This window comes from Zalophus californianus, chromosome 11 (assembly GCF_009762305.2).
Source record: "Zalophus californianus isolate mZalCal1 chromosome 11, mZalCal1.pri.v2, whole genome shotgun sequence".
Taxonomy (NCBI): domain Eukaryota; kingdom Metazoa; phylum Chordata; class Mammalia; order Carnivora; family Otariidae; genus Zalophus; species Zalophus californianus.
In genome coordinates this window covers 97,455,234-97,482,363 of record NC_045605.1, presented here as the reverse complement: position 1 = coordinate 97,482,363, position 27,130 = coordinate 97,455,234, and the positions used below count along the sequence as shown (strand labels likewise).

At 44.4% G+C, this 27,130-nt stretch overlaps 1 protein-coding gene across 4 annotated transcripts in view; it reads right to left on the bottom strand.

Annotated features, from left to right (window-relative positions):
• Positions 1–27,130, bottom strand: part of C11H11orf49 (chromosome 11 C11orf49 homolog) — a 189,118-nt gene that overhangs the window by 21,707 nt on the left and 140,281 nt on the right. For all 4 annotated transcript variants that reach the window (XM_027579529.1, XM_027579528.1, XM_027579531.1 and 1 more), the window contains one exon: positions 1,484–1,568. In XM_027579529.1, the coding sequence (XP_027435330.1) occupies positions 1,484–1,568 (85 nt within the window). The remainder of the gene's footprint in view (positions 1–1,483; positions 1,569–27,130) is intronic.

Here is a 27,130-nt window from a genome sequence, read left to right as displayed (position 1 = left end):
TGACCAGCAAAACCAGTGCATGAGCCGTGAACCGCAAAACAGCCTGCGCCAGTGAGAGGCTGGTGCCATTGTTGGCGGCAGAGGACTTCCTATCTCTCTAGTTGGCAGAGGAGCTGGTTGGCTCATTTCAGAAGGACTGAGAGGGCTCTTGGGGTAATGTAGCCAATGCAGCTGTGGTTTCAGTGGGTTGAACCACCACGAAGAAATGATTTCACAATACGAGCAGGTAGGAGCATGAGGAGGTTAAGAGCAAAGTCTCTGGATTCGGGCAGTCTTGGGTTCAAGTCATGCCTCTGCTACTTCCAAGCTAACAGTAAATTCAGGCCACTTACTTGACCTCTTTGAGCCTCCGCTTCCTGTTCGTTTCGTTTTGTTTTGTTTGAGTTATATCAGTTTCCTCTTCAGTAAATAGGAAGGTAACAGTTTTTATAAGGATTAAGGGAGATAATTAAAGTAAATGAATTTAAATGAAACAATGCAGGTAAATGCGTACATTATGATTTAGGTAAGATGGGCATTTAAAAAAATATTATTAAGAGTTTGCTTTTTTAGAGCAGTTTCAGGTTCACAGCAACATGGAGGGGAAGGTGCAGAGATCTCCCATATGCTCCCCACTCCCATCACGCACAACCTCCTCCATTGTCAATATCCCACACTGCGCGGGAGTGGAACGTTTCTTACAACTGATGAGCCTACGCTGATACATCATTATCACCCAAAGTCCGTACTTTACATTACCCTTCACTCCTGCTGTTGTATGTTCTCTAGCTTTGGACAAATGTATAAGGACAGGTATCCATCACGTATAGTACAATAGTTTTCCTAAAAATCCTCTTTTCTGGCAATTTCAGACAACACAATTTTTGAAGTCCTTACATTTGCGACCTTAGCTCAAATTCCGTGTTAAGGAAAAGTTAACGGAGGCATAGTCTAAAGACCTCATTTGGTTAAAAATGTGAATGACTGTGAAACCAAATGCAGAAATTAGGGGGTTCTAAACTATTTCTGCCAACTCTTCCTGGTTCTAATCTTGAGAATCTTTTAGCAGGAATAATACAATTTATCCCTCCCTCAGATGGGCTTTATCACCTTCATGCCTTTCCAGTCTCCAACCTCAATCCGCTCCTTCACTGGTCGCTGCCAACTCTTGTCTCTTCTCTTCTCAGAATATTCTCTAGAGGTTTCTGTGTGTGTGTGTGTGTGTATGTATGTGTTTGCCTCTTCATCTCACCACCCCTCAACTCTATCTGCAGACCTGAAGTCTCCCCACAGGAACCACAAAGGATCATTTGGCTTGGAAATGGCAGAAAGTGGGTATTATGTTTTGGGGCAAATTCCAAATAGACCCCCCTCCAAATGCCAGTTTCTCCCTAATGGTTTTTATTCTTCCTAATGGTTTGTTTGTTTGTATACATTTCCGGTTTCTCTAAGAAGCCCCAGCACACAGAGGGCTGAGCTGGCTTCTAGAGCCCAGGGGACATACCTGGCTGCTTTCTGAGTGAGCTCCAGCGGGAAATCCGGACACAGCAATTGCAGCAAGCAGTGATACTCTCTCATGGTCAGCAGATCTGAAGTTGAAATGGAGAGGAACACATTAGGTCCCTGTGTGGGAAGGTATTGCTCTCTCTTTGGCCCTTTCCAGGGTTTAAGACCTCGTCTCAGCAGAGCTGCTCTCACAAAGGTGAGTCAGCGTTATGGGTGCGCAGGCCACTAACCTCCGGGGGTGGCATTTTAAGATCACTGTTTCTACAAAGTTTTTCCCGGGTGGAAGACACCCAGCTACAACATTTTGGCTAAAGGAGCTTTACTGGTTTGAAAAATGGTCGGGTGAGAAGAGAACAAGAGGAATACCTTGATCAGCCTTCTTAGTTTGGTTTTCCTTGGGTATGAAAATCCACAAGAATGAGTCATTTCAAAGCTGGTTAAATCTGCTGAAATTCTCTGGCATGGTAACATTTGCCACAACATGCCCAAAGACCATCCACAGAATATCTGGAAGCACTACCAAGGCAGTATATGGAGAAGAATACATCATAGCAACCCACAGGCCGTATTACTCTGTCATCAGGATTGCATACAAATCTGGTCATCCTGTTATAGGAAGCCAAGACAAATGTTCCAGATACACAATCAAGGCAACCAAATGATTCCTGATATACTGAAGCAGTGGTCTGGGAGAGATGAGCCCGGATGAGGCTCTGTTAGCCCATCAGAAAACCAGAGAGGCAAATCTCAGGATCCCAAGGGAGAGGAAATACACTGACGTGTAAAGGTTGTTTTGCTATTGCATGGACCAAAGCCAAAAGGTTTTAGACCGGCCAGGCGGCAGCAGTCCACGGGTATTCTGTACACCAAAGCATTTCACATATGGAGGGACAAGCTAATGGTAGAGCAAGAGCGGGTAACCTGCCAGCTAGCCTAACTGGGAGAACGAGCGAGAGAAGGGAATCCGGAGGGCATGGCCACATTTGAGGAATGAAGATGATGATCACAGGCACTTGGTTTCTTTGGACCTAAGTTAGCCCAAGCCACAGGAATCCAGATCTCCTGCCCTGCTAGTTTGGTTGATGCTTTTCCAGAATAAAAACCCCAAATCTCCAGGGAGAGGCCTGGACTCCTACTACTTTTTCATCAAAGCTCAATTCAAGGTGGGGGCAGAGAGTTAGACTAACCACACTGCCAAAGTCAGGGACACCAAAGCAACAGACTCAGTGTCAATGTAGGTCAAAGGATCAAGATGGCATTTGTGGCCTTCGTCTTGGCCACAATGGGGTGTGCACTTTCCTCTCCTCACTTGCCTGACCTCGGGCACAGCCTGGTCAGAGGTTTTGTTCTTCAAGGGATGGAGGAAGAGCCCCTCATGGTCTCAGAGGTTTGAGGTAAGGGAGAGGAAAGGTGAAGGGAAGGGAGAAAAGCTATTGAGTCTAATGGGTTCCCACATTATTCTCACTCCAGAACTCCCTGTATAAAGAGGAGAGATTTCTGGCAGGAAGTAAATCCAGGCATATCTTGGAGATACTGTGGGTTTGGTTCAGAACCCTGCAATAAAGCAAATAGCTCAATAAAGTGAATCAAATGAATTTTTTGGTTTTCCAGTGCATGTAAAAGTTATGGTTACACTAAACTGTAGTCTATTGAGTGTGCAATAGCATTATGTGTAAAAAAAAGTACACACTTTAACTTAAAAATACTTTATGGCTGAAAAATGTTAACCATCACCTGAGCTTCCAGCAAGTTGTAATCACTGATCACAGATAACCATAACGATAATGAAAAGGTTTGAAATATTTTGAGAATTACCAAAACATGGCACAGAGACATGAAGTGAGCAAATGCTGTTGGAAAAATGGCGCCGATCAACTTGCTCAATGCAGGGTTGCCACAAACCTCCAGTGTGTAAAAAATGCAATGTCAGCGAAGCACAAATGTGCCTGCAAAGGAAAGTTCTATCTTTGAATCGTCATTGCTTTCCTAGGCTAAGCTTTGGTGGATATATCTGATACCATTCTTGGGGGTCCAAGTGTTTCACAGAAATCCATATTTGTCCCCCCAAATTACCTATAAGATATCCTTGGGAGGATAAACCGGGTAGAGAAAAATGAGAAGCCCAGAGAACTGTGTAACTCTCATATTTAATCAAGAAAAACAAGGTTGGGCATCAATCTCAGCCTCCTGGTTTCCAGACCCTCAGCTCTCTTTAGATTCTTTTTTTCAAAAGATTTTATTTATTTATTTGACAGAGAGAGACACAGCGAGAGAGGGAACACAAGCAGGGGGAGTGGGAGAGGGAGAAGCAGAGCAGGGAGCGCGATGCGGGGCTCGATCCCAGGATCCTGGGACCATGACCTGAGACAAAGGCAGATGCTTAACGACTGAGCCACCCAGACGCCCCTCTCTTTAGGTTCTTGAGGATATTATAACTCATGTACTTCAAATACTTGCTTCCAAGGACAGAAGAATGATTTATAAAAATCATTCTGTATTTCTCTAATGCAACAATAGCTCTTGGAAATACTAGATACATCAGAATAACAGAGCACATCCTGTTCACCACTTCTAGAACTTGACTTTCCTAAATGTAAAATGAGGAATAAAGAGATGAATGAAAGTCCAGGCAAATAGAGAACTTTTGCCACCTTAATTGTGGAAGACAGTTTTTTTTTTTTTTTAGGATTTTATTTATTTGAGAGAGAAAGAGCACGAGTGGGAGCCAAAGGCAGAGGGAGAGGGAGCAGCAGACTCCCCGCTGAGCAGGGAGCCCGATGCGGGGCTCAATCCCAGGACCCCGAGATCATGACCTGAGCCGAAGGCAGATGCTTAACCGACTGAGCCACCCAGGCGCCCCAAAGACAGCAGTTCTACTTCTATTAATGTAATGGCTGGATAATATCAAGGCCACATGATTTTGAGGGAGAGGCATCTGCTACTTGGAGACACTCCTCAGTTGTGTAGTGGGTATTTGGGGGAATGGTGAGTGATAAGACTTGTTCCAAAATCAGAACATTGATGAGCAAATGGGAGCTGTCCCTGTCCTGTCCCTCAGGTTAGGGTTCATATCTCAGCTCTGCAATTTACTGGTTATGCAACCTTGGGCAAATTGCTCAATCTCTAAATCTCAGTTTCTCATCTGTAAAATGGGAATGATGATGCTTACCTTTCAGGATTGAAGTCAAGATTAAAACAGATGATGTCTATAAAGTAGTTAGCAGATTGTCTAGAACCCAGGAACACGAAACATTGGGGGATATTTTAGTTTTGTTTTTAAGTCCTGGGGGCAAAGATAGGAGTGAGGAAGAGGAAAGTGTTCCCAGCTGAGTTTAAACGCTTAAATACCCAGGAGTGGTCTGCCTTGAGAATTCTGTCAGGTTGCCTGAGCCAAATCTGTTTTTATTTTTTTAAGATTTTTAAAATTTATTCATTTGAGAGAGAGAGAAAGTGCACCAGCAGGGGGAGGGTAGGAGGGAGAGGGAGAAGCAGACTCCCCGCTGAGCAGGGCACCCAATGCAGGGCTCGGTCCCAGCACCCCGGGACCATGACCCAAGCCAAAGGCAGATGCCCAACAGACTGAGCCACCCAGGCGCCCCTGAACCAAATGTGTTTTTACACACTCTTTTGCAGTATTCATTCGTTTACTATTACCACGGGTCTGCTCAGCTCCAGCCACTGTCATAGCAACAAACAAGCCAGCAGTCTCCCCAGCTCCTGAGGCTTACACTCAGACCCTAGTTAACCCTAAATGCCTACTTTGGGCCTTCTAAGAGCTCTCCAAGATCTCAAAACCCTTTCAGGCAACCCTTTGTGCCTTAGGAACAACAGTAATGAGACTGAATAGTCACCAAGCCTTGAATTAACTCACTTAAACTTCACAACAACCTTATGAAGGAGACTCCATTATTCTCAGTCCCACTTCACAGATAAGGACACGTGGCTTAGAGAGATGAAATACAGTTGGCCCTTGAACAATGTGGGGTTACGGGCACCAACCCCCTGTGCAGTCAAAAATCCCTGTATAAGTTTTGACTCCCCCCAAAACTTAACTACTAATAGCCTGCAATTGACTAGAAGTCTTACTGATAACAGTCAGTAATTATAATTAAACTTATATTTTGTATATGTATTCCTACACTGTATTCTTTTTTTTAAGATTTTATTTATTTATTTGATAGAGAGCAAGAGTGAGAGAGCACAAAGCAGGCGGAGTGGCAGAGGGAGAAGGAGAGGCAGAGAAGGAGAGGGAGAAGCAGGCTCCTTGCTTAGCAAGGAGCCTGATGCGGGACTCAATCCCAAGACCCTGGGATCATGACCTGAGCCGAAGGCAGATGCTTAACCATCTGAACCACCCAGGCGCCCCTTTATACTGTATTCTTACAGTAAAGTGAGCTAGAGAAAAGAAAGTGATATTAAGAAAATCATAAGGTGAAAATACATTTATGGTACTGTATTAAAAAAAAAATCCACGTACAAAGGGACCTGTGCGGTTCAAACCGTGTTGTTCAAGGGTCAATTGTCATCTATCTGGTGAGTGAGAAAAGAAGCGTCCAGAGCCTGGGGGACAGGAAGGGAACATGGCTTCCCAGAGCAAAATCCTAGGCTGGGAGGGAAAGATGGGGGTGTGAGGGCTGGATGAGCTTAATATTGAGAGCCAACATTTTCTGAGCACTTACTAGGGGCCAGGCAGTGTTCTCGCAAGGGTTTTTCCTATGTTGTCTCATTTAATCTTCACTATGGTTATCCCCATTTCACAGACACAACTCAGGTCATGGATGCTTAAGAGGTAGAACTGGAATTCAAACTCAGGCAGTCGGGCTCCAACCTTTACCCAACCAACATTTTCAGCACCTTGATCTTATCAGCTGTAATGTGTGAAGGCTTAAGAGCTTGTTTTTCCCTCCAAACAAACTGCAGGAACTAAATAGCTCCAGGTGAACTGGATCAAGGAGACAATTCAAGTGAATTGGGATTTTTTTTTCATGTAAGAAATTTAGTCTGAAAGGTCTAATTACTGTCAACAGGAAAGACTGTAGCCCCAGAAGCAGAGCCAGTGCTGGGCCAGAGGCCACAGGAGGGTGGGGGAGGAGCACACACCCGTGTGCCGCCATTTCCCAGCCCCGCCCACCTGCCACGCTCTTGTCCTCCTGGCAGGTGCAGGGAAGCTAAGTGGTATGTACCAACATACGCCTTCTCCAGAAGAACCCCACATCCCCAACTGGGAAAGCTTCAGCCCGCAGGTCCCGAAAGCTCAAAGGCAAAGGCACAAGACGGCTTTGGTATAAGATCAAAATTGGGAACACTCTCCACAAACTCGTGCCTTTCTTTATGTGGGTGGTCAGAGCTGTTAAACATTCTTATTCTCCACCTTGTAACAGTCCCACCAACTGTGTGCCTGGCTCTGGACCAGGGGTCTTTACGTCCTTGATTCTCCTTTCCGAGGCAGCACAGTGTAGCACTGTGGCTTGTAGCATGGACTCCAGAGTTATCTGGCCTGGGTCCAAATCCCAGCTTTGCCACTGACTTCAAATTACTTGACCTTTAAGCTCTCTGTGCCTCAGTTTCCCCACCTATAAAATGAAGATAATGATAGTACCACCATCATACAGTTGTTTTTTTTAATAAATATTTTATTTATTTATTTGTCAGAGAGAGAGAGGGAGGGAGTAAGCACACAAGCAAGGGGAGCAGCAGGCTCCCCACTGAGCAAGAAGCACGATGAGGGGCTCCATCCCAGGACCCTGGGATCATGACCTGAGCCGAAGGCAGATGCTTAACCGAATGAGCCACCCAGGTGCTCCCATCATACACTTGTTGTGAGTTAATGTAAAGTACTTAGAACAATGTCTGGTCCATCAAAAGCACTGTTAGTATTTGCTAATATTATTTTAGAAATAAAGAAACTAGGGTTTCTTGAACTAAGGTTAATTACCTTCTCAAGGAAACAGAGCGAGTCAGAGGAGGGAGAATGGTGATTTAGACCTAAGCCTGTCTAGCTCCAAAGGTCCTGCAAGTTCTACTCCAGCAGGTGGGATCCAGCTGGTTTGTGGAGGACTTGACTTCTGATGGTAGGACTGTTCCCGCCAGGTGACTGACAGACTTTCTGTTGAAGTTAAACATATAGATACCCTCCAGGTGGGCCACAGTAAATTGCACAGGGCCCAGACTTTGTAATCAGATGACCTGGCTTCAAAGCTCGGCTCTACTACTTAACCACCAGTATGATTTGGACAAGTTACACAACTTCTGTGAACCTTGGTTTCCTCTTCTTAGAAACGTGAATAACCACAGTACCTACCTGATGCGGTTGTTGTAAAAATCAAATAAGGCAATTTATTATTTTTAAACATTTTTTTAAAGTAACCTCTAACCCCAATGTGAGGCTCGAACGCACAACCCCAAGTTCAAGAGATGAGGCCTCTCCAGGCACAGGAGGCATGTCTACAAATTTGGGGGGATGTGAGGAGATGCTAGGAGCTGTAAAGTGCTGAAAATGGGAAATGTCCTGTTCGGTGGGTACCACAACTCTCAGCGAACACGATACATCCTGGCAGGTGGACTATATTCCATGTGCTTGCTGACTCCTAGCACCTTCTTATTAAGTGCTCAATCCGGTCAGCTTACATACTTGTTTTCATAGAAATATATATCCAATTCTATCATGAAAATCAGAGGAAGCCTAGGGTTTACTTCATATTAATTCCCTTTACCACTGTTACGACCCTAGCGTGAATACTATAGTTTTCAGGATAACCAGTCCTGACTCAGAATATTCTTTTGTTGGTTATCTCCACTCTAATCCTAGATAGGTGAAGTTATTTTGGCAAAGAAAATGAATCTAATCAGAAATTAAGTGGTGCCCAATAATCAGGGCGAACTCGTTCTCACCTCCTTCTTTCTTGGAAAAGAAGGATGAAGACCTTCTCTTGTCTTTTCCACATCTGGTCTGCCTTCTTGCTGTTGAAATTCCTGTCTCTGAAGCTCTTTGGGGCCAGCTTAGTCATCTCTACCTCCTCTTTGAAGACCACCATGTGTGCCCACACATTTGCTCAGAAGAACTGCGGTTGTAGACTCAGATGCCTCTGCCCTTCTTGGGAAATGGTGCCTTTTCCAGGGTCAGAGTGGTGTCATTAAAGGAGACCAGAGGAGGAGTGCCAGACAGAAGGAACTAGGGCCATATCTTTGTCCCTTACTTAGAGAAAGCCTTTCCCAAAGCTGAAATTAAGCGTTTTTAGCTCCAAAAGGATGGGGGATGAAGTGGGGTTTAGTCTGAATTTATTTGTGTAAGTGCCTACATGTTGATGGCTGGGTGAGCTTGTGCCAGGACAAGAGCTAGAGATAATGAAATGCTACCAAGCCATGGGGAATCCCAGTGGACTGAACCTCTAGTTGGGTTGGCTGGTTAATCTCAATGGCAATGGGAGGCCACAGAGGCCAGAGAACACCACAGCCCATGAGTGGACTCTCCAATTTTCAGTTGCAATTGTTTTTATGTTCTTTTATGCAGGGCTTGTGAATGCTCATTCTAAATGGCACTCACCCTCAGCCAGCCTGCTCTGCCAAGGGATGCTCGGAAGGACATGGATAGTTTGGGGCATGACCACACCGCCCCTTCCTACCCTCAGCGCCCTGAGGCTTTGGTACCAGTCCGCAGCTGAGTAAATACTTCTCAGTGCTACTCCGCAAGGCGGTGGGGAGGGGGGAACAGTGAGGGAGAGTGGGGAGGAGAGGAAGGAGGCAAGGCTGTCTGACAGCTTCACTCTCCATGTAGCATGTGGTCCCACAAGTCACAGGAAGATTGCTAACAGCCTAGAGCCATGTTCCTGTCAGGCAAAGCCCCAGAAGAACAGCAGGCTGTGTTCTGAAATTTTGTCTTTTTTGACAGCACTGTTGTTTTATACTATAAATGGAGGGAAATGATCATTAGTTCCCTGAAAGGGAAACAATTTTACAAAAGGAATGGAGAAGCACTGGCTTTCATCGACACCTGTGGGGTAGAGTAGTTGGGCCATTATTAACACTATCCTTTGCCAACCCATTACTCCCCAGAGCATGTTTAGTGCATTTAAACAGGGGCAGAAAGCCAGATTCTTTCCTTCTTTATTATGACTAAGCCCAACATCAAGTGACTCTGTTTGACCAGTATATGCATTCTAGGCAAAGTATTAAATCAAACATAGTAACAATTACATGACAATTTTTAGAAAGAACAAAAGAGGCTCCCTAGGAATTGTTTGTATTATCAAAGATTTAAAGAAATGTGAGCATTTCTAATCCGGGTCCGAAAATTCTTCCACAGGGATTGTGTATGGCACATCATGGCCATCTGCTCTTGTTGTTAGGCTAAACCTGGGCCGTCCCTAGCTCCCACTGTGAGACTGAACCAGACAGAGGTCTGATCTGATCTGGTAAAGATCCCCCATACCATGTTAGACCCTCTCTTTTGTCCATCACGATGGAGCTGTTGGGAGTTCAAGGACCAAGGCAAGGCTTGGTTCTGGGGAGGACATGGTCTTCGACAGCTTTGATGCCGTGAACCACAACGGGCTGCGCATGGCCAGGGCGGGCAGCCATACGGCGTTGTGGAAGGAGGCACCAGTGCCAGGAGAAACGAAAGCCTCTCTCCAGGAGCAACAGGGCTCGCCACTCTGGCACGAGCACAGTCTCCTGACAATTTATTGAGGAAATGGGAGGCAGCTCTGGACACCAAAATGTGCAGCAGGATATTGGCACTATAAGCTCTCGGAGGGCCCAGCGGCTTATCAGGGAAACTATTTCAAGCCTAGTATCTGCACCCATTCACATCTTAATTACAGACCAGCGAGTCCAGCTCTACCAGGTGTTGCTACTTTACATTTTTGTTGGAAACAGGAAGATAGGAAGTGCTCCTTGAAACAGAGACTTCGGAGCCAGGGTGTAATTATTATCCAGGGAGAAGCAAGTGCTGTGTCAAACTCCTGTGACCCAAACCTGTTCTAAACTGAACAGAAATGGTTAAAGAGGTACAAGAGGTGAGGCGGAGATAGAACTTCAGTCCCTCCTCATGGTAACTGGGAGTGACAGGAAACGTCCTGCCCTCTCAATGATGGTGTAGCTGGAAAACCTCACTCAAGCTTTGAAAAAGAGGCAGTATTTTAAATTTCCTTACACGGGTTTTTATGACCAGAATGAGGGTTTTCATTTTGTTTTGAAGGGGGGAAAGGTCTGATCTCCCACAGACACATGTTATGACATAGAGAAAAGAATTCAGCCTGAGTTCTGCTAATAACTAACCACATTATTCTGGGTACAACGCTTCTGGGCCTCCATTTTCTCACCTTTAAATAAGAAAGATGTGGTATGTGAGGGTTGAAAAAAATTTTAAAACAGATCACCTTTTTTTCAATGGAAATCTTATAAGGAAACTCAATGTATAATGCAGATAGAAACAAAGACTTTTTTAAAAAAAGATTAATTTATTTGAGAGAGAGAGAGCGAGCATGAGCAGGGTGGGGTGGGGGGCAGAGAGAGAGGGAGAAGCAGACTTCCCACTGAGCGTGAATCCCGACGTGGGGCTCGATCCCAGGACCCTGAGATCATGACGTGAGCCGAAGGCAGACACTTAATCCACTAAGTCACCCAGGCGCCCCAAACAAAGCCTTTCTTAACCTTCTCCTCACCTAGCCTAGAGGTGCAAGGGATGAAGTGGCTGGGAGAGAAGGCCTGAAACACTGCCTTAAGACTCTAGGGCTCTCTGAAGGATGGTTTACAAAGCCCTGACTCTAACTCCTAAGTGGGACTCACCCACTAAACCCCCAAGTGCCTGCTTAAGTAGCGCAGCCTCCTGGATTGGCCAACCAGGATCCAAATCCTGGTTCTTCAGCTCACTAGCCACGTGACACTGAGCAAGCCACTTAGAAATAAGAGTGAATATTAATACAAACACCAATGATAACAGTACGCACAATACTGATACTAATCGTGAAGAGTTTTTGAGAAGATTAAAATTGATGATTTAAAAAAAGAAAGACTGGGGACACCTGGGTGGCTCAGTCGGTTAAACGTCTGCTTTCGGCTCAGGTCATGATCCCAGGGTCCTGGGATGGAGTCCCGCATCGGGCTCCCTGCTCAGCAGGAAGCCTGCTTCTCCCTCTCCCACTCCCCCTGCTTGTGTTCCCTCTCTTGCTGTGTCTCTGTCAAATAAATAAATAAAATCTTAAAAAGAAAAAGAGAGATTGGTAGCTACGCTGGTGGTAAGCATAGCATAATGTACAGAAATGTCCAATCACTATGTTGTACACCTGCAACTAATGTCACATTGTGTGTACTATATGCAAATAAAAAAATTTAAGAGAGATAGTAAACTTAAAGTGCTAGTATATGGCCCAGGGTAAGTATTCAATAAACAGTACCTGCTCTTGTTATCACTCTCCTGCTTTTGAGGCACACAGGTGGGATGGCACCTGTGTAACAAAAAGGAACAATTCATCCAAGTCCTCCAGCTCAAGCCAGTGGGTGGCTAAAACAATCTTATTCCTTATCTCATGTTTATTTTATCTTGCCTTTGTTCTTATTGATGAGAGAATAACAGACTTCCTGCCTGAAGGCAGGTGCACACCACTTTCCTTGAGAGTCAATGCACTGCCAATCTTCCATCATCTCAGACTGAAAGTACTGATGAGTCATATTTATAGAGAGACTGTATAATCATGAAAACCATTTTCATATGCATTATCACTTTTGATCCCCATAAGAACCTTGAGAGGTGGGGAGAGGAAAATGGTATTGTTCCCATTTTTATAAACAAGGGAAATGAGCCTCAGTAAGGGACAAAATCACCAAGTAAATGGTAGAGCCAGGATCTAAGCAAGCCTTCTCTTTCCAGGTCAAGGGCTCTTTCTACAACATGGGCCAGTTCTTTATGATGCCCTTTCTTTCTTGCTATATGGACCTGGGACCCTGGGACCTCAGCTTGCTTTTATGTCTTCTTATGGGTGAAAAACAGCCAGCACAGTGAATTCCATAATGAGAATGCAGTAAATGTTAGCTGCAACTGCAGTTATTGTTAGTATTACTGTTAATATTTAAATCTTCTACCAGCTAGTTCATCTTTTTCTCTCATCCTTCTCCTAGGCTGGCTCCAGGGTCAGATGTGGTCTCCCTGGCTCTCAGCTTCCTTGCTGCCCCCCAAACAAAATGACAGACCCTTTCTATTTTAGGTGACTTGCTGCTAATCTCTATAAGAAAATAGAGAAGGGAACAACAAAAATAATAAACATTTGAAGCCATTATAGAACTGTATCTGCAATTTTAACAGGATTGAACACAGATTAGCAAGAGAAAAGTATATTTAATGTACACACAAATATGCTTCCAACTACCTTTTTCCTTTCCAATTTAAAACCAGGCTGGAGTGCCTGGGTGGTTCAGTCGTTAGGTGTCTGCCTTTGGCTCAGTTCATGATCCCAAAGTCCTGGGATCGAGCCCCACATCGGGCTCCTTGCTCTGCAGGAAGCCTCCTTCTCCCTCTCCCACTCCCCCTGCTTGTGTTCCCTCTCTCGCTGTGTCTCTCTCTGTCAAATAAATAAATACAATCTTAAAAAAAAATAAAACAGAATCAGGCTGACGGGGTGACTGGGTGGCTCAGTTAAGTGTCTGCCTTCGCCTCAGGTCATGATCCCAGGGTCCTGGGGTCGGGGTCCCTGCCCGGCGGGGAGTCTGCTTCTCCCTCTCCCTCTGCCCCTCCCCCGAGCTCATGCTCTCTCTCTCTCTCTCTCTCTCTCTCTCTCTCTCTCTCCTATAAATAAATAAATAAATAAATAAATAAATAAATAAATAAATAAAATCTTTAAAAAATCAGGCTGACGGTTGGGATGGAATTTTATTAATATTAATTAATATTATTATTTGTAGGTAATCTCTACACCCATGTGGATCTTGAACTCATGACCCTGAGACCCAGAGTCACACGCTCTACTGACTGAGCCAGCCAGGTGCCCCTGGGATGGAATTTTAAAAAGCTATCAGCAAAACTGATGACTTGTCTGAGAAAGCAAGCCACAGAAAACAAAAAAACAACAAAAGTATCTCTCTGGGCTTTCCACTGTCCAAAGTAGCCGTAGAATAAATAGGAAGTGGAAAAGATTATGCATTTGATTTGCTTCAAAAGCATCTTCCTTCTCTTCTAAATAAATATAAAAAGAAGCAGTGGTTAACAGAGTTACTCACTAAGAGTGAGTTGAACCAAGACAGACTAAAAAGAAAAAAAAACAAGCTAAGGCCCTGGTTCTCGATGATTGTGTGAGTAGGGGAATGCTGTTGCCAGGATGTAGGCGTATTTATAAAGACCACAGCCTGTTCTCTCATCAGAATCCACTAACTTCCACCAATGATGACGGATTTCTGGCTACCCATCAACTAAAAAAATAGACTTAAGAAACAAAAACAGAAGGAACCAGAAAGAGGGTTGGACATAGATAAACACATATATCTCTTCAGATGAATCCACCTTTGTCTTTCCTGCTGTTTTCTGTCTTTTGTGGGCATATATAATGTACCCTATCTATAATTATATGTATATGTGTGGCTAAGAGAAAGAGGCAGCCAGAGACAGAAGAGTGCCTGACTTTTTTTGGGACTGGAAATGGCACTGGGATGGGAAAGGAAATTGACGTTAGCAGTTATTCTTCCTTAAAGCCATCAGCTTTGTTTTTCAAAGTACGGTTTTCCTGGTAAAAGATTCTGCCTGTAATGTGAGTGAATCACTCATCTTATTTTAATAAAAATGTGAACCAAATGATAGTGGCTCTGCACCCTGGGAAAGGACACAATGGGTAGGCTTTCTGAACCCTGATCCTTATCTTTCAGTGGGACTGGCAGGCATACAAAAAGAAAGGAAAAAGATGAAAAATATTCCAGTGGCATCAAAGGATGGACCCACCCAATTTCTTTCATGCATGGATATTCTAAAAGACAAAGTCTGATCTCACTCACTGGGGTCTGGACAAGGTGCCTCATTTCCTCGTGGATGGCTGGCCTTCAATTGGACACCAGCTCCTTAGGTCTCAGTTTCCTCTGCTGCCATGCATCATGTGTAAATGATCAGGGTCGATTAGACTAAGTTAAATAGACTTTAAAGTATTTAAGATTGTATACCCTTTTGACCTTTTGAATTTTGTCACCTTCACGGTGCCTGGGTGGCTCAGTCGGTTAAGTGGCTGGCTCTTGATTTCGGCTCGGGTCATGATCTCAGGGTCCTGGGATCCAGCCCCTTGCTGGGCTCCGCTGTGCCTAGCCAGGGAGTCTGCTTGTGGATTCTCTCTGTCCTCTCTCTTCACCCCTCCCCGGCTCACGCATGCGTGTGCGTGCACACACGCACACAAACACACACACACTCTTTCTCTCTAAAATAGATAGGGGTGCCTGGGTGGCTCCGATGGTTAAGTGTCTACCTTCAGCTCAGGTCATGATCTCCAGGTCCTGGGATCAGGCCTCACGTTAGGCTCCCGACTCAGCAGGGAGTCTGCTTTTCCCTCTTCCTCTGCCTCCCCCCGGCCCCCATCCTCCCTCCAGTGCTCTCTATCTCAAATAAATAAAATCTTAAAAATAAATAAATCTTTGAATTTTATCACCTTCATGTATAACCCAGTTGAAAAATTAAGAGAACAAAAGTATAAGCACTGGGAAGACATCAAAGAGTCTTAAAAGAAAGCATAACCATTCAGAATTATTTTTAAAAGTGCAAACCTTTTGTCTCAATAATCCTCAGGGTTCTATTTGAGTCTAAGGTTCTATGACTCTTTCATTGTAATTCTCTGTGGTTGAGGCAGGAGCACAAAGAACAAGTAGGGAATGATGTGAATACAGGTAGCATGGAACTTGCTAGAGGAGTGGGAACGTTACGAATCTATGTTATTGCATTCTAGTGTAGCACGTGTGGTAGCTAAGAACATGAGATTTGGAATTAAGATGGGCCTGGGTTCAAAATACCTCTCTTATTTCCTAGGTATGTGGCATGGTCAAAATTCTCTGAGCTCCAGTTTTCTCATCTATAAAACTGGATAATACTTCTTTCTCAGACTCTATACAACGGGGACCCCTGCTATTGCCCTAACTGCATCTCCTTTGACTCATTTCTTGCTCAGACCATTCCAGCCACACTGGCTTGGTATTCTGTGAATATGTCAAGCATGCTCTTGTCTCAGGCTTTTATATCTGCTCTCCCTTCTGCCCCCAATCCCTGTATAGCTCTTTCCTCCTTGGGGTCTCTGCTCAAATGCCATTATAAATAGTAAGACCACCTCTGGCCATAGTATTTAAAACAGCAGAGCTCTCCCTACTCCCTGTCTCATTTTCCTGCTTGATTTTTCTCCGTAGTACTTATTGCTGTATGATCTACTAAATATTTTTTAACTAGATTACCTGTCTCCCTACTAGAATGTAAGCTCCAAGAGGGCAAAGAATTTACCTCCTTTATTCACTGTTGGTTCTCAGTAAATAACTGTTAGAAGAGCAAGACTGCTCTGATAATTAAGGGAGCTTCGGCTTATGAAGCTCTTCACACTCACTGTCCGAGACAGAAATCAGCTGGCAGATTTTGTTTGGCTTGAACTATATATACATATATATATATGCATATATATTTTTTTACAGATTTGTTTTGTTTTTATCATTTATTTATTTATTTATTTTAGAGACAGAGAGTGGGGGGAGGGGAGGAGCAGAGGTAAAGGAAGGAGAGGGACAAGCGGACTTAGCGCTGAGCGTGGAGCCTGACCTGGGGCTCAAACCCACGACCCTGAGATCATGACCTGAGCTGAAATCAAGAGTCAGACGCTTTAACTGACTGAGCCACCAAGGTGCCCCTGACCTGTATTTTTTTTAATTTGAGGCTAAAATATTAGAAAAGTCAAGACATTTCCTACAATACAATCTAGATTCCAGATATCTCTTTTCTAAAAAATCAGGGGACCTGCAATAGCGAGCCAGCATTCCTGCATGACCACAGTGGGCTGGGGCTGAGGCAGAGGCTACCCTTGTAAGTCTGCCACGGACCCCTGCAGTGCTTCTTACATTACCTGTCTGGTTATTGCCGGCACCTGAATTTTTAACCCCAGATGTAGAATTTCTCTGGAGAAGCATTTACAATGAAGGTTTAATTCATGTGACTAGATGGATGAGTTTAAAATGAGAATACATAAACTTAGCTGACCTCATAACGTTAAGAGGAAAGAGCAAAATAAAAATTGTTGCATATACTATGATCACATCTTTGCCTTAAAAGAAAACAAAAGGAGGGACTCCTGGGTGGCTCAGTCGTTAAGCGTCTGCCTTCGGCTCAGGTCATGATCCCAGGGTCCTGGGATCGAGCCCCGCATCGGGCTCCCTGCTCTGCGGGAAGCCTGCTTCTCCCTCTCTCACTCCCCCTGCTTGTGTTCCCTCTCTCACTGTCTCTCTCTGTCAAATAAATAAAATAAAATCTTAAAAAAAAAAGAAAAGGAAATAAATTTGCATAGGAAAAAGAATGTAATATACCAAAGTGTTAATAATGGTGGTCGACTCTGCACTTGGGGATTATGGGTGCTTTGTGTTTTCTTACAATCAGAAGAATAAATAAATAAATAAATAGTCCCCAAGATTTAGGGTATGAAAATTATATCTCAATAAAGTGGCAGAAGGAAGGAAGGAAGGAAGGAAGGAAGGAGGCCATCTAGAGAAATTGGCACCTTCCTTCAGATATTGATTTCCATGTCTCCATTCTCAGTGGTTCTGTGTTCCCCCCCCAAATCACCTTGTTTTGTCTACAATGAAAAGAGGGTGCAAAGCTGATCTTTGCATTTTATAATCTTTTATATGCTTCTGGATCTTATTATAATGCCCTTGGTCCTTCCTTATATATGCTCACAGTTCAGGCTCACTGGGGGCACATTAAAGTTATACATCCCTTCAAATGAGAACAGGGGAGAGAGGAAAAAAAACTTTTATCAAAGTCAAGGCTAAAACTGATTAGTTATAATACTAATGACATCTTATTTTTCTGATTTTTAGTGATATTTATCGATGGTTTTCCTTCCTTTCCACAGCCCAAGACGATTCTCTGTTTCTTCCTGGGAACAGTGTGGCTGAGCAGAAGGGAAGGCTTGGGAGACTCAGAACCCTGCCTTGGCTCTGCTGGACTACCTCACTGGAGCAAGGTACTTACTCTTTAGGTCTTAGTTTCTTCATCTGTAGACTGGAGATAACCATCAATTGTCTACTTGAGAGCAAAAAGGCCAGATCTAGGATCCTGTGATTCCCAAGGCTCTTTTAAGTTGTGGAGCCACAGAATGGACTAACTTCCAATGCTGAGAACAACAAAAATGGTTTCTCCAGGTATCTGTAGCCTGCAGAATAATATCTAATGTATCTAAAACTTAACTAATAGGGGATCTCAAATATCTAAATGCCAATAAGTCTCTAAGTATGCAAAACGGATGTTACAAAGGCCACACACTAAAGCTCATGTGGTTAACCTATAGGCTTCCAAGATAACTCTGATTAGACTCACAGTTTTAATACACTTGGCCATCTATTTTCTAAGCTCAATATGAACCAGACACGGTAAACTGGGGGAGGAAAAGGAACTGTAATAGGCAGGTGCAAGGACAGCAGTGAGAAAGTAGGCATTAACAGCATGACAGGAACACAGAAGAGGGAAAAAAAATTTTTTAAATGCAATCTGGATGCATTTGGGTACACTTCAACAAACTCGAAAGGCAATGGTGTTTCCTAGCATAATACAATATTTTATGTTTGTTAAGATGATACTTAGATGCCAAGATAAATTATATTTAAGAATGCAGGGAAGGGCATTATATGTATATTTAAATATATTTTGAAAAGATTTCAATGTAAATTATATTCAAAACAACAAAAAATTGGTACCCAAACTTTAATTATTAAACAGTAGGCTGTAAAACTCTTCTGAGATTTTCTATATTTACTGTCTCTAAGCCATTTATTTATCCTTTCTTCTACACTGTGCACTGCCTCCTGGTGTTGGTCATGTGTTTTTAAGCTACCTTCCTGAGTGCTGTACACTCTTCATCTCATCTGAGTCCTCGTAACAGTCCTATTGGATAAATATTGTTGTTCTTTTTTTACTTGCAGACCACAGGGAGGTTAAGTCACTTCCCCAGTTACATAACTAGTGTGAACATGTTTAGGCTTTGAACCATGGGTCCGCCTGAATCCAAAGCACGTGCTTTGAAGCATCCCACGATTTATCAGTGGTCTGATTATGATATATGTGTTTGTTTGTGCCATCGCCACCAACACACTGAGTCTTGAGAGTAAGGACTTGGGACGCCTGGTGGCTCATTCGGTTAAGCATCTGCCTTTGGCTCAGGTCATGATCCCAAGGTCCTGGGATCAAGCCCTGCATTGGGCCCCCCGCTCCAGGAGCCTGTTTCTTCTTCTCCCTCTGCCTGCCGCTCCCCCTGCTTGTGATCTCTCTCTCTGTCAAGTGGATAAATAAAATCTTAAAAAGAGAGAGAGAGAGAGAATAAAGACTTGATTTTATTTGCTTTTCTATGCTACAGAGACTGATACATAGTGGCACTCCAAAAATGTCCAAGAGATTTTATCTTTAGGTCTCCCTATGTAGATTCCAAACCTTAAAGGCAATGCAGTATATCCCAATGTTTCTCCAAGTATGAGTCATGGATCACCTGTATCCCAGGCCTGCAGAATCAGAATAAGAATCCTCAGGGTGAGGGTATGTGAACCCGTGTTTAAACAAACAGTTAGGCTGACTCTTAAAGTTTGAGAACTATTGATCTAGTGGTTGAAAGTACATTCTTTGGAATTAGTCAATCCCAGCTCCACTACTTCCTAGATGAATGATCTGGGGCAAGTTAGTTATTTCAATTCTTTGAGCTTCAATTCCATCATCTTTAAAATGGGGATAACATAGACAATTATCATACGGTTTCGCTCATATGTGGAACATAAGGAATAGTGCAGAGGACCACAGGGAAGGGAGGGAAACTGAACAGGAAGAAATCAGAGAGGGAGACAAACCATGAGAGACTCTGGACTCCGGGAAACGAACTGAGGGTTACAGAGGGGAGGGAGGTGGGGGGTGGGTGATAGGTATTAAGAAGGGCATGTGTTGTGATGAGCACTGGATGTTATATGCAACTAATGAATCATTGAACATGACATCAAAAACTAATGATGTACTATATGTTGGCTAACTGAACATAATAAAAAAATAAAAAATAAAATAAAATGGGAGTAACATAAACACTAGCCTCACAGGGTTTTTGAAGGGACAAAGTTCTTTCATTCCCCAGGAATTATGGAGCATCTACTATGTGCCAGATATTGTTTTTTAGGTGCTTAGATACATAGGGAACAAAGAGACAAGCTCCTTGCCCTCATGAAGCTTACCTCATATTGGAGAAGACAGATAATAAATGATAAACACAAACAAATATACTATAGATTAAGTTAGTGATACCTATAATGGAAAAAAATAGAGTAGAGCAGATCAAATAGGGAGTGTGAGGTGGTAGTGGTGGTACAATTTTATCCCAGTTTTTTTTTTTAATAATCTCTGTGTCCAACGTGGGGCTTGAACTCACAACCTTGAGACTGAGAGTCACATGCTCTACTGTCTGAACCAGCCAGGTGCCCTTCAATTTTACAGAGAGTAATCTAGGTAGGTTTCATGGAGAAGGTAAGACCTAAACAAAGATTTGAAGGAGGTTAAGAAGTAGCCTAGGCAGACATCTAAGGGAAGAAGGGAAGAACATTCCACGCAGAGGAAACAGCCACTACTGAGGGCCTCTTAAGGAGCGTGTATGTCTGTTGGGAAAGAGGAACAGTATAGAAGCCAATGTAGCTGCAGCTAGAAGAACAAGGGAGAGAGGAATAAGAGATGAGGTTAGTCAAACACCTGGGGCCAGTTCATGTAGTGGCCTTTTAGGCTACAAGTAAGGATTAAACAAGACAGTCATGTTCAACATTTAGAACAATATATAGCACATAGTAAACATTTTTTTTGAAGATTTATTTATTTATTTATTTTAGAGCACACGCGCGCGCGCACACACACACACGCGCACATGAGTGGGGGGAGGGGCATAGGGAGAGAATTTTCAAGCAGACTCCCTGCTGAGCAGGCAGCCCAACTCAGGGCTCGATCTCACGACCCATGAGATCATGACCTGATCAGCTGAAACCAAGAGTCGGATGCTTAACCGACTGACCCACCCAGGCGGCCCTAGCACACAGTAAACATTTAACGGATGGCATCCACATCTTTATTTACATCAATATCTTCTGGTCCCTAAGCAGAGCTACTCTGGAAGGTCAGGCTACAGGGACTATAGCACTTTTTATGTACTTTGGTGGGGTTATAGAGTCCTTCAACATTTCCCAAAGCACAGAAATCAAATAGATCAAAGGTGATCCCCAGCAGCAAGTAGAGTTGGTTAATTCTCTGCAGGTGTGCAGAAAACTGAACTAACAGAGACCCACAAAGTCAACACAGCATCAATAAAAGATGGAAAGAGTGGGGTGTGGATGGGGTGGGCTTGGCTGAAACCAACAGAAGAGTCATTAGCAACGTAAGAGAAAAAGTAGTGGAGCGTGGAAGGATCACCTACAGCAGTTGAAACACATGCTCATATCAATGAGACCACAAAGTCAGGAGAATAATGACTACAAACTGCCAGGGAGTAAGCCAGGGAGCCCAGCAACATGAATGCGCTTGTATGGGGGGAGAAGACAAAGTAAGAGATTCAGGCAAAACTATCCCCTTTCCTGGTGGAGGTTCTTTAATCTTTAATCTCTCTCTCTTGACACTAGGCACTGATCTTGCCCCAACAAGACAAAGGATAACTTCTGAGGAGCTAATACTTCTTGTTTGGGCGAAGGACCTCTGAGGAGATAAGCGCCATGTGTCTGTCAGACTAAAAGGATGAGTTCTCTCAGTCATCTTGTCTCATAATTGGGCAGGTCAGAGCTAAGACATACCTACCCACCCTCCATGGCTCTCCTAACAAAAAGAACTGCAGGGCTCCGGAGCTGTGCAGACGAATGCAGTCTCTTTGGGACCTGGAGGCAGTCAAGGATGTAAGGAAGGCTGGATGAAGATACCCAGACTGGGCTTTAAATTGCCTTAAATTGTTGTGCCAGGGATGCCCGGATGGCTCAGTCGGTTAAGCGTCTGCCTTCGGCTCAGGTCATGATCCCAGAGTCCTGGGATCAAGCCCTGTAACAGGCTCCTTGCTCGGCGGGGAGTCTGCTTCTCCCTCTCCCACTCCCCCTGCTTGTGTTCTCTCTCTCTCTCTGACAAATAAATAAATAAAATCTTTAAAATAAACAAATTGTTGTGCCAGTTTCTTCTGGCACCTGCCCTACAGAAAGCAACACCAGACGCAGTCCAGTGGAAATATGGAAATGCGCATCCTTTGTGGCCTCCATTATTCCAGCTTGGCAAGGGAGAGTGTAGTACTTCGTCTCTGTGACCCTGATTTAACCGACTCAATAGGGAACAGTTTCCTCTGAGTCAGAAGAAATGAAGAGCAACTCAATTTATGTGATCTTTGACTCAATACATTCAATTTATCATTAAAAACATTATCAAAACCAGTATGAGAGGGGCGCCTGTGTGGCTCAGTCGTTAAGCGTCTGCCTTGGGCTCAGGTCATGATCCCAGGGTCCTGGGATCGAGCCCTGCATCGGGCTCCCTGCTCCGCGGGAGGTCTGCTTCTTCCTCTCCCACTCCCCCTGCTTGTGTTCCTGCTCTCACTATCTCTCTCTCTCTGTCAAATAAATAAATAAAATCTTTAAAAAAAAAAACCAGTATGAAAAAACTTGTATTTTTATTCCATTCCTCAAACCATTTGTCTGTCTGCCTCTACCGTCTCCTGAGAGCAACCACGTATCTGGGGAGTTGGGGAGTTCTTTTTTTTTTTTTTAAGATTTTATTTATTCATTAGACAGAGAGAGAGCACACAATCAGGGGCATCGGCAGGCAGAGGGAGAGGGAGAGGGAGAAGCAGACTCCCTGCTGAGCAGGGATCCCGCTGCGGGGCTCAATCTCAGGACCCTGGGATCTTGACCTGAGCTGAAGGCAGACGCTTAACGCCTGAGCCTCGCAGGCACCCAAGTTGGGGAGTTCTTAATGGCTCCATTCTTACCTATTTATTCGATTAATAAAGATTAAGTGCCAGCCAACTGTATTCTATGTTCTGTGGGAAGAGCAACGGAGGAGACAGAAAAAAATCCCTATTTTCATGGAACTTACATTCTAGTACGTGTATATGGGTGGAGAGGTAAACAGTGAACAAGATGAATAAAATACTTGCAGAAAGTGATTAGGGCAATGACATGTGCAACACAGGGGTGGTGTGACATGGAGTGACTGAGGGTGGGACGTTAGATGGGGTGGTCAAGGATAATCTTTTTCGGAAGCTGTCAGTTGAGCTGAGACCTCACCAGAGGAGACGGAGTCGGGCATGCTTGCAATCCAGCAAATGCAAGACCAGGAGGTGGGACCCAGCAGCGAGTGTTTTGCTTGCCACTTGCCTATTCTGCACACAAATGCTGTTTCTCTGTCACTGGCATGTTACGATCTGCCAAAGAAATTGCTCTCTGAGGCCAGGGAAAGGAATAATAAATATTGAATGAAATGGAATTTCAAGGCGTGCCGATGACTGGACACACATACTGGCACTGGGGAGGGGGGCGGATGTAGGTACGCTGATCCCAGAGTTGAGATAAGGCAGGGGCTGCAGAAACTGCTTGCCCCCCACTCCCCACGTTGCGGCGCCTCCCAACTACCCCGTTAATTGGCAGAGCAGTCCGCGTGAATGAGCGCAGGATGTCCAAATCGCAGCGCTGTTTCACACAACATCATTTCAAGTCACCAACTGACAGGATTTAGCACTCTGTGTCTGGCAGCAACCAGCAGTGAAGCAGAGAGAATTCCACTGGATTATCCAAAGCATCTGACCCGCAAATGAGGAGTGAGAAGAACGTTTTTTAAAAACAACTCCTGAATGGTGCAGTGAGCCAATTCGACATTGAACAGAGACACACACATATCCAGCCGCCTCTGAGGCAAAGGGTCAATTTCTTGAGCTTGTCCCTGTTCTTCAGAATCCAAGTTCTTGATCTATGCTCAGTTCCTCATTTTCCTAGCCAAAGGGGTAGATGTGAAGTCGAGATGGGCCGGATGGGCTGCTCAATGGCAATGCTCTGTGTCTGACTCCGGAGGAGCATTAGAACTGGGGTGGGGGACAGCAGGGTCAGTGGGGAGAGGAAGAGCATGCCATCAGAAATGCAGGCCATGTCTCCTATAGATAAAGTTCTAATGGGCTGGTTTTTCACCTGAAGAAGCTGATCTTTGCGGCCAGAGCTACAAAGCCCACCACAGACCCCAGGTTTGCAACGAGGGCAAAGAATGCAGGGAGGAAGCATATTTCCATGTAACAAGAAGTGCACAGTACTCAACTGCCCCCGCCTTGTGGATTTCTGAACTTTCTCTTTCTAATTCTCCTGCCCAAGTCCCGAGACCCCCCACGTCTCATCCTTCCCTCTTCCAAGCCCTTCTCACACAGCTGTTAGGTAAGATTTACTGATGGAATGTGTTTGCAAAATCTGTTTTGTTCATTGGAACATGTTTATCTAGAAAGAAAGAAAAAAAACCTGTCCCTTCTCACTATTTACTTTTTGGTGACTGCCTTCTGGGATTTGGAACTGGATAAACAGATGGACTTCGTGGAAGGATTCAGGCGGAACGCCAGGGTGTGTATATAGATCTTGGTCTCCGTGTATATATGGCAAATAGGCCCAACCACACAGCTGTGCTGGTTGTAGAGGGAAGTGAGGCGACGGTATTTTCTGGATGAGAGAATCCCATTGCTCCAAGGTGTACCTCCTTGGGGAAACTTTGGGCTGAGGGATGCCAGATGGTTTCTAGAGTTCTAACCCCAGATATATGACCCCAATTTCATTTTCTGGCCTCTGGCTGTGGTAATTAAGAGGTCTGCCAGATTCAAAGCTATTGCTTATGTGTACTGGATTTGTATGAGATATATATGCACATATATATCATATATATATATATGGGCACCCATAATGTGCGGGGTGTTGCACTGTCTACAGTGATTAGGGAGCTTCGAGCACTTTGCAATATTCTGGCTGCTTCTGTGCTAAAGGCGTGCCCACAAGGGCTGTGGTTGTGTTGTGTGTGTGTGTGTGTCTGCCCACAGAAGTTGTGGAAGGCCTGGAGTACAATACTTCCCAGGCCACAGGAAAAGTATAACTACCAGAGGGAACAGGGGACAGAGATCACTCATGGGACAGCATGCTGCTGCTGAAATGGGGTCGGGAGGGGTGGTAGGGAAGCAGTCTCCCTCCGAATTTTTTGACCTACTCCAGTATAAATCTCTACTGCAGGGAGCAGTAGTAGGGGAGGTCTGTTTTTCATAATTCAGTAAGTTTCAACTCCAAGGTTTGAAGAAACCTCATTACAGTTCAGGGTAATCTTCTGGAAGGGCCAAAAAAAATCTTCCTTTGCTTCACAGAATAGGGTTCAGGTGGATGTTTTCTTCCTTCCTGGCAAAATTCCTTTAAACAGCCATGAAAAAAAAAGATGACAGTGCTGCCCAAACAGAGAACTGGTGCCAAACAGAGCCAAAGAAAACAAAAACAAAACCAGAAAGAACCCCCCAAACTCCCAACAAAAAACCTCCCTGGGACACAGTGGACTGTGTTCACTAGGTTCAGGTAGCTCAAAGACGAGAACATTCAATAATTAGACTCTACCAGACCAAGGTGCTGTAGGTAATGGGACGTCAAAAAGACAGAACAAAAGATCCTATTTCTAACAAAGGTCCTGCAGACCTTTATACTACAGTGAGCAATGAGCATGAGGGATGCTGCCCAGGAAATGAAAGGACTCAATCGTTCCTCTTCAGTGAGTGGAGCCCAGAAGGAGTGTTCTAGGGCGCTCTCCCAAACACTCTTTAATAATACCATCCAGAGCCTTTGATTCAAGGAACATGCTGAAGAATAAACAGCCTATTAATCTGAGTTTTCTGGTGTGCCTGAGTATACAAAGCAGCAATGAACTAATCCCTTGGCTCTCGCAAACGTCCCCGACTGCACACCATCCGCTGCTTCACTGCATAGCTTGGCTCCTCCTCTCCACCACTGCATGCAATTTGTCCCTGGAAAAGCTTCAGGGTTTGGGGGCCCTGATGGTTTCAACTGAGCATGCCCAGGCCAAACCCAGGGTGCGAGGAACTGGAAACAGCGCATCCTTGTTTGGCCATAGTGGCTTACCCATGTGACTTCGGGCTCAAACGAGAACTGTGTGGTGGTGTGACTGGGTGAGGAGACAAAGTCATTAGTCTGCCTCTTTCTGAGCCAAGTTAACAGCCACAGGCCTGGGAAAGGAAGGCCCAGTTTCAATTGCTTCCCAGTCTTTGTTACCTTGGTGGCAGGAAGGGCTCCTGCATGGGTGGGCTTTGGGTGCCATTCTGTGGAGACATTCCTGGGCGTTTTGCCTAAGTAAAAATTACCAAGTAAGGTCCCTGAGTTTTCAAGGAGGAAAGAAGAAGAAAGATGGTGGCTGTTTCACGCTCAGATCCTTTCACTATGAGGTGTTCTTTAAATAAACAATCAGGTGTAACTTCTGTGATGACAACCATTTGGTGAAGCATCAGGTTCATCTTCTGCCCCCAGGGAAATCATAGATAAGGAAGTGGATAGTATGAAATCTAAGTAGGAAGCCAGAGTTCAGTGGCTGAAACTGTGTGACTGAAGCTAGGATCACAGACTCAAATCAGCCACGAGAGCCAGGCAGCTTCTCTGTGTTGCAGTCACTGACCTCACGCAAGGTGTGTGCTTAATCATAAAAGGAACTGGCCTGACGAGGTGGATAATTGGTTTCACTGCTACCCAACACACACACACACACACACACACACACACACACACACACACACACACACACACACAAAACCTCAAAGCATATATCCCACTGACCCCAAATTTATATACAAAGGAAAACACATCTAGTGAAAGTTTCCTTTCGAAAAATAATTTCAAAGAGGTCCTTTGATTTTTGAACAATTAATTCTAAAGTCCTCTGATTCTACTTTCAGAGAATGACTTTGTGTTTGGTCTCTTGAACTGGAGAAGAAAGGGCACGCATCTTACAGAAGAGAAGGAACAGCACAAAAGCTCACACACTTGGCAGGAGTGAGTGTGAGACGGCACAGGATGCAGTGGTTAAGAGCATGGGCCCTGCAGGCAGACGGATGGAGGCCTGTCACTTGCTACCTGTGTGATCTTAGGTTACCTAAAATCAAGGAGCTTCAACTTCCTCACTGATGAAATGGATTTATCCTCACAGGATTAGTGTGAGGATTATACGACATATCAGAAATGTTTAGTGCAGCCTGGGACACAGTGAGTGCTCAATGGATGATAGCTGTACTTACTACTCTTTGAATCTTCTAAAAATAGGCACAGGAATCAAACATGGCTCTGTGGAGGGACCTGACTGGCAGTTGGCACCTGAGCTACACGAAATGGGAGTTTTTCATCTCCTTATGAGGCTGGGCTTAGAAGGTCTCCAGATCTTTCCTCAGTGCACTGG